This window comes from Lactuca serriola, chromosome 1, assembly GCF_051521515.1.
Source record: "Lactuca serriola cultivar US96UC23 chromosome 1, Lser_US96UC23_V15, whole genome shotgun sequence".
NCBI classification, from domain to species: domain Eukaryota; kingdom Viridiplantae; phylum Streptophyta; class Magnoliopsida; order Asterales; family Asteraceae; genus Lactuca; species Lactuca serriola.
In genome coordinates, this window is record NC_136408.1 from 94,501,359 (window position 1) to 94,510,060 (window position 8,702).

The following is an 8,702-nucleotide window of genomic DNA, read 5'->3' on the forward strand; positions in this document are numbered from 1 at the left end:
AAAGCCTCCAACGTACCGGCGGAAATGGGTAACGAATGCACATGTGTTTTCCAACATAACATATTTCCTTAAACTATGCTAATCATTACCTTAATATATACAAAAACATAGTTTTTTCGTCTTTTTTTTTTTTAATTTTTATAAGCTATTTTTATCAAAAAATGATTTTAAATATACCAAAATTCATGATGTTTTATTCTCTACAAATGGACATTCATATTGATATAGTTTTAAGATAAAATAAAAAAATTATTTTTTATATATTTTCAGCTATCGTTATCCATAAATGAATAACAATGGATCAGGTTTTATTACAGTAATTCGTTATTCACTTATGAATAAAAAGTACGATTTTTGTTTTTACAATTTAAGTATCATTCATATATAAATATGACATATAATAAACATAGTATATTCATATTTTAATATTGGACGATGAATTCACTTGTGAATATTAACATACTATATTCACTTGTGAATATTAGATAGTATATTCACTTATGAGTATTAAATGATATTTAATATGTGAATATTACATAGTATTACATGGTATATCACATGTGAATATTATAGAATATATTCACTTATGAATATTAGATGATATATTCACTTATGAATATTACACAGTATATTCACATATGAATATTACAAGGTATATTCACTTATGAATATTGAAGGTATTTTGACAAATATATATAATTTTTATATGTTATTCACATATGAATAACATACAGACTTGCATATTTGTTTTTGTGTTTTTAATAATCATATACTGATTCAGGTGAGAAAATATATTCATATGTGAATATAACGTGCTAATTTAGTTTATGCATTTCATCAAACAGTTGGAGTGCAAACAAGTAAATTATTTTAAAAATGTTAAAAACATCAAGTTATCAATTCCAAATCATCATATATTTCCGATTTCGACTTCAGATGCGACATCCTATCTCTAATCGATTTCTCAATTTGATTTTAATTTCCGAAAATCCGATTGAGAACCTGTGATTACCGATTCTAAGTCCCTCAATGTCGATTGTGACTGCGAGTCCAGAACTCTGATTCCAATTTCATGAACAACGAAGAAATTCCGGTTTAGTTGAAGAAATCTGGATGATTATTGAAGGTTGGAGGAAAAATTTTGATGATGAACGAACAGTTATCGAATTCTCTATAGTTATGTATTTGAGATTGAAGGTTATTACGATATTTACAAGTTTGCCACCGTGTCTTTTATGCTTAGATTAAATGAGTGGCTAAGAATAATTCCCCCATTCCCAACCTTTTTTATTTTCTCAATTGAACCCACCTATATATATATATATATATATATATATATATATATATATATATATATATATATATATATATATATATATATATATATATATATATATATATGGGAAAAGTGAATATACTCTTAAGGGTATATAAGCTTAGGTACCCAAAAACACCATAATACGTTGTTTTGTTTGATATATTCGTTTTAATGTTCTTTAACTTCAACCTACAACTTGAGTTACTTTCAAGATTTTTGAAATTTCACGATTATCTTTCTCTTACATCACATTTTTTTTGTCGAACACCTACTAGGCTATATATATTGTAGTTGAAAATGAAAACTATGTAAGAGGAAGATAAATGTGTAATTTGTAAAAATTATGAACGTAAATCAAGTTAGAAGTTAAATTATAAGAACATCGGACAATTACAACGTATTATATGATAAAAAACGACGTAGTATAGTGTATTTGGATACCTAAGCTTATATACCCTTAAGGGTATATTCACTTTTCCCTATATATATATATATATATATATATATATATATATATATATATATATATATATATATATATATATATACTAGTTTATAACCCGTGAGAACCACGGTTAGAAAACTAATTAAACTATCTAAGTAAAAACTCAAAACTATTAATTAATATTTTTAAATAACTTATTAATTAAAATATATTTTTTTGTTATATATAAAATTATAATCGTTGATTCAAATAAATACGTAAAATATATCATCTTATAATTTGTATAAATTTTATTTTATTATAAATTGTATAAACTTTATTTTATTTTTATTCTAATATTATTAATATTAATTTAATGTAATTAAAATGTGATTTAAATTTTGAAATTTGAAATTTGAAAGGGAGAATTAATAGATTGACAAGTGTCATGATATTAATTACAATGCCTAACATTGTGACACATGGCAAAAGAACTACTATTTTATTAGATAGGGATATATATATATATATATATATATATATATATATATATATATATATATATATATATATATATATATATATATATAGGAATAAGTTCTATGGAAAACAAATAACTAGGGCAACATCTACCGGAACCAATAATCAAATGACACGTGTCCATTTCTTTCTTCACAAGTAATGTATTGTGGAAGTTATTGTGGAAGTGATGTGTTGTCATGTTTTCATTGGTTCAAATATGTGTTGCCCTAATCATTCATTTTCCATATAACTCTTCCCTATATATATATATATATATATATATATATATATATATATATATATATATATATATATATATATATATATATATATATATATATATATATATATATATATATATATATATATATATATCGCGTGCCTATTTTTAATTTTTTATTAAGCTTGTGACCCTCGTTTAAGGTTGGCTGTGCATTGACATTGAAGGTCCATGCCATTAGCTTTTGCCCGCACGACACTCATTCAACTTAACTACTATTTTATTTTGTGTTTATTTCTATAAATACCATTATCATCATGTTCATCTTCCTCAAATATTGAAAGATGGAGTTTAGCAATGACCCTGTTTCAATGGCGACAGTTGCACCCGGGGCACCTGTAACATCCGAACGTCCTATTCGCAGTGATCTTGAGTCATCCATTCCTAAACCCTGTAAGCTTTTGTAACAACTCATGCTTGATGAATCATTAATTGTTTATCTAGTTAGACTGATTTATGTGTTCTTCAAAAGACATGGCTAGAGCTATGGTTGCACCTGACATGGAACATCCCGATGGCACAGCAGATCACAACGCTCGTGGCTTGAGCGTGGTCCAACAGCATGCCGCCTTCTTTGATCAAGACAACGACGGCATTATTTATCCTTGGGAGACTTACACCGGTGAATTCCAAATTAAACTATACTAATGACTCTTTTACTTCACAAATCTTTGATTTTCATTTTATATTGAAGGAGTAATGGACTCGGATAACTACTTATTATCTCATACTTGTTAATTTTAGGAACAGATTTCTTTTTATCATATAGATCACGGTTTTCAATATCCAATATATAAATATGAACTTCATTTAGAAGTCGAAACTTTTATATATAAGCGGCCTATAAATTTTTGTGACATATGAAAGAGTTTCTTGTCAACATGGTATGAAAGCGATCATACTATATATTGAACTGAACCTAACTGATATAGTCATATTTGGCCTCCCAAACTTTTCTAGATTAATTAAGATATTTTTAAAACATCGTTTTATACTCTTGGACAGTTTAATATATTAAACATAATTTATTAGAAATATATTAAACTTCTGTATTAATTTTAATAAATTGCATTATTAAAGAAATATCTTTGATATGTTCAAGCTGATACCAAGATTAATATCGACATATATACATATCCAAGTAGAACGGGTCATCCAATTTGATTTGTTAATAGATATGTTTAAAGTATCTTAGTATATAGTCATGAAGTGAATAATTTTTAATCCTTAGAAATAAGTTCGTATAATTATTTTTGTAACTTTTATCCGACTCAGCTACTAACGAAGTTCTCACTATTTCAGGATGTCAAGCACTTGGGTTCAATATAATATCCAACGTTCTCTTTACGTTCTTTACTCACCTGCTATTTAGTTACCCATCTCTCCCGGTGAGTTTAAGTTTAGTCTATGTGTTTTTTCAAGAGCTCAAACCTCTTAATTAAGCTTAAAGTTGTGAACCGTTATGTTTCTCCTCAAACAACGAAGTAAATTAATACCTGACTCAGCTACTAACGATGTTCTCACTATTTCAGGATGTATATAAATAGTTTTAGAAAGTATATGATGATATGATATGATGTTTACCTCCAAAAAGTTGATTGCTAACCGACACTAACCAACACTAAGTTAATGAAAATACTGATACTCGTATGTACTGCAGGGTTATATTCCATCTCTCTTGTTTCCAATTTACATTGCCAACGTACATAAATGCAAGCATCCAAGTGTTTCTGGAACATATGACACGGAAGGAAGGTACTTTATACTCCCTCCGTTCCAATATTATTGTCCACAGACAAAAAACAAACAGATTAAGAAAATCATTAATTACCACTAACTTTATATAATAAAATGACAGTTTTGTCGTCACTTTGCATTTAATGTTCCATTAAATGCTTAGTTGGTTAAGTAATAATGATGGGGTATTATGGTAAAAATGTTATTTATTTTTAGAAGTGGACTATTATTTTGAGACAAACCAAAAAGGAAATATGAACTATAATTTTGGGACGGAGGGAGTATATTATATAAAGGGTTAATGTCCTACTAATGTAAAAACATCATTTTTTTTATTTGTGCAACACAACGGATTTTATAGAAAATATGCTACCAAATTTAGTTTTATGACATAAATAACAAACTTTGAAAAACTAGTATCTTGGTTAGATGACACCAGCTATATCAAGGGAAAATTGTAATAAATTCCCTATATATTGGTCTTATAATTGATTTAGTCCATATATTTTTTTATTCAGTTAGGTCCTAAAAACCGGTAATCGTATTCAATTTAACCCTTTGACCCGGTAAACAAATCATCCAACTTTCGAAAATTACATTTTTGGCCCAGATTTCAAATTTTATTACAAATTTAGTCCAAAATTTACACTTTTGGCCAATATTTTAATTTTTTTACAAATTTGGTCCAAAATATACCATTTTGGACCAAATTTTAGATTTTTGTTATGATTTCATCCTAATTTTAGTTATTTATACAAATTTTTTTCTTTAATAAAAATTCGAATGTTTTTTCTTTATAAAATCATATTTATACAAAAAAAAAAAAGATATGCAAACACTTGTTTTATTACCTTAATATTATATTTTATACTGCCAAATAAATCTTAATTATTAATGAAATCCAAAAATAATAGAAGATAAAGACGAGTACAAATCAAAAAGTTGGAAAGCATCTTTACACCAAGTCTTAACAATATATAAGGTCTTTTTGTCACTTATTAGAGGAGAATAACACATAATATATGAGTAAAATAATGAGTAGTTACAAAAACCGAGTAGGTAAAAATAAAATGTTTGGTCAATGTTTTAAAATTTATTCATAATGTCACATTTCATAATTTATTTGACATTTTCAAAAGATACTATTCTAATCCATCAAAGATCAAACATTATTAATGCAATATTTACCAATGAAATCCCCATCAATAATCTTCATTTATCCACGTCCAATATTCAATTAAATCGTCAAAGATCGATCTACATGACAACAAACATCCAATTTCTACGAATTGCACTTCGAGTCGTTCAAAGAAGAGGACTCAATCATGACAATAAATCAAGTCAAACACATGTTTGAAAAAAATCATTTTCATAACAACAATCCGGAGACCGATCAAATAAATAAGATTGTAAAATTCAAATGAGAAATAGATTCAGAATAAGAAATTGATCGATTAGAAGAGACAAAATGATATGCGATTCAAATTCAGAAATCAAACTAGCTTTCTTGATCTTCAAAATACAACCTACTAGACTTATGAAAAAATCAAATCGATGAATACTACCTTTTGAACCAAATTTTTTTGTATAAAACAAGTGTTTTGTATACATTTTTTTTTGTATAAATATGATTTTATAAAGAAAAAAATTCAAATTTTTTTTGAAGAAAAAAGTTGTGAAAATAACTAAAATTATGATGAATTCATAACAAAATTCTAAAATTTGGGCCAAAATGGTACATTTTGGACCAAATTTGTAAAAAAAAAAATTAAATCTAGGCCAAAGGTGTAAATTTTGGACCAAATTTGTAATAAATTTTGAAATTTGGGCCAAAAATGTAATTTTTGAAAATTGGGTGACCTGTTGACCGGGTTAAGGGGTTAAATTGAATACGATTACCAGTTTTTGGGACTTAATTGAATAAAAAAAAAATATAAGGACTAAATCGATTATAAGACCAATATATAGAGACTTTATTGCAGTTTTCTCGATATATCAACATTGAAGTTAATTTCTTTTTCTAGGTATGTGCCAGCAAATTTTGAGAACATGTTCAGTAAATATGGCAAAACTACACCTAATAAACTAACATTCAAAGAGATATGGAGTATGACATCTGGAAATCGTGTTTCACTTGACATCATTGGATGGTTTGTGCTTCGATCACTACGAACAAAATCATTTTAAGCAATTCAAATTTAAATTCTAATTAAGTATGTTTAATATGCTACAGGATATTAAATAAGGTCGAGTGGGTTGCTGTGTACTTAATTGCAAAAGATGAAGAAGGTTACCTGTCAAAGGAAGCCATGAGAGGCGTCTTCGATGGCAGTTTATTCGACAAAATTGCCAAAAGGAATGCAACCAAGGGTAAAAAGAGACGTTGATAATGATCATATAAGCCTATACATAAAATGAACATATCAATAATGCAATAAAAGTTGAAGTATTTGTATTCAACAACAAAACTTAAATACCTTAAATCTGTGGATATTGTAAACAACATTCGAAAAAAAAAAAAAAAACTTGGATTGCTATTGCACATGGACCCATGGTGTTTCAATCGTTGTTTGTCCAGTCACAAAACTTAACGAAAAACCAATTAGACCCAGTTTAGGTCCAATTCAAAGGCTTGTTGTGATTACATGCATGTTTTAATATATTTGTGAACCTTTTTTCTATTTATACACATGTATATACCATATTTGTATATGTTTGAATAAATATTTAATTGTTAATACGAAAATGCGTTTTAACAAAATAATGAAATATTAGAAAACATAAGATAGAGAAAACATTATTATGTCAGTAAAATAAATAAAAGTTATTATTAAACATTATACCAATAATCTTTAAAAAGAGACCCCACAATGCAAATCAGGGCTTAAACCATGAAACGCCCAAAAAATCGCTAGTGTTTCGTTGTTGCACTATCATGTGGGCCTTGGACGAGTTGTATCATGTGGGCCTTGGACGAGTTGACCTGAGCGGCTTGGATAGGGTGATTTACTATTGGTTATCAACTATGTACATATTATTAGGAATGAGTAAGTAAAAACCGCATCGCAACTAAAATTAACCGTAAAAGCCGTATAAACCGCAATCGATAAATCGCAACCGCAATAAAAATCGATGGTGAGGTTTTCTGTTTTTCAAAAACCGCAAATTTGCGGTGCGGTGCAGTTATTAATTTTCAAAAACCATAGAAAAACCGCACCGCATCGCATGTATTATATAAAATTTTTATTATTTATTATTAATATATTAAATATTAAAAATAAGACAAGTTTCATAGATGAAAGATGGATAAAATGCTAGAAGACAAAAGTGTTGGTTTTTTGTTATGTTTGACTTTGAAAATTTGTGAAATTATACAATTTTAAGATATTTACTATTAATTACTATTGATTTGACGTTTTTAAGATATTAATTGTTTGTGATTTAAGTTAATTGTCTTATACCTTATATTATTATTATTATTATTATTATTATTATAAGTAATATGTTTGAACTCTTAAAACCGTTTGAGCTCTAAAATATGGTTAAAAAGCACACAAAATAACTGCACCAAATCCATACAGTTAATAACCACAACACAAAAAATACAAAACTGCACCACAAAAATAACCGCTTAACCACACTGCAAAAATAACCGCACAACGCGGTTTTGAAAATGGATTAATCGCATTTGCGGTTAGTGGTGAGGTTTTAGCTAATAACCGCACCGAACCACACCGCGCTCACCCCTACATATTATAGATATCTAGCCCCAATGTTGACAATATGCAAGGGTTAACGTTGACCTTGTTTTGTAACATGGTTTTCCGAAGGGGTTGGGAAACCATTGGGAATGTCATTGTCGACATATGAGGGAGAATAATTATTCATTTTCCCCTTGGGAGATGGGATTAATTAGAGCGATTATAAGGCTAGCAACTCTTATTTGTACGTAAAACCCATGGATGGTTGAAAGGACTGGGAAAGACGCATCAAGAACACGAAACCATTAGTTTCATCAAATGGTCAAGCTTGGTTATTGGTGGAAGCAGTCCAAATGTGAAAGCAATTGACACGTTATTGGTTTCATACGTTCACACCACACTATAAATTTTTCATTCGATGTTAATTCTAGGGCTTTGTGGGACTTATCTTGTAAATCGAGAAACATGGCTTACGTGTACATCGCTTGAAATTTTTTAAATATGGAGGAAAAGATTTGTTTTTTCACTACAAAAAAATGTCATTCAACCGCACACAAACAATGCCACTAAAACCCAAAAAAAATGACACTAAAGGCTTCTCATATAATTAGCGGCACACATAGTAAGTGTCATTAGAAACGCTCCCGCTAAAACCTTTTAGTGACACTTTTTGCTATTGCCGCTACATCATTTTAGGCATTTTGTGGCACTTTTTTAATT

General features: G+C 28.3%; 1 protein-coding gene across 1 annotated transcript; it reads left to right on the forward strand.

The window, feature by feature from the left end:
* The first annotated feature begins 2,784 nt into the window (after positions 1-2,784).
* On the forward strand, positions 2,785-6,966 carry LOC145095439 (putative peroxygenase 3). The gene is made up of 6 exons (XM_079033320.1): positions 2,785-2,937; positions 3,017-3,166; positions 3,847-3,932; positions 4,205-4,299; positions 6,306-6,431; positions 6,515-6,966. Exons 1-6 carry the CDS (start codon positions 2,829-2,831, stop codon positions 6,666-6,668), a joined length of 720 nt encoding a protein of 239 aa, XP_078889446.1. The 5' UTR covers positions 2,785-2,828; the 3' UTR covers positions 6,669-6,966.
* The last annotated feature ends 1,736 nt before the right edge of the window (positions 6,967-8,702 follow it).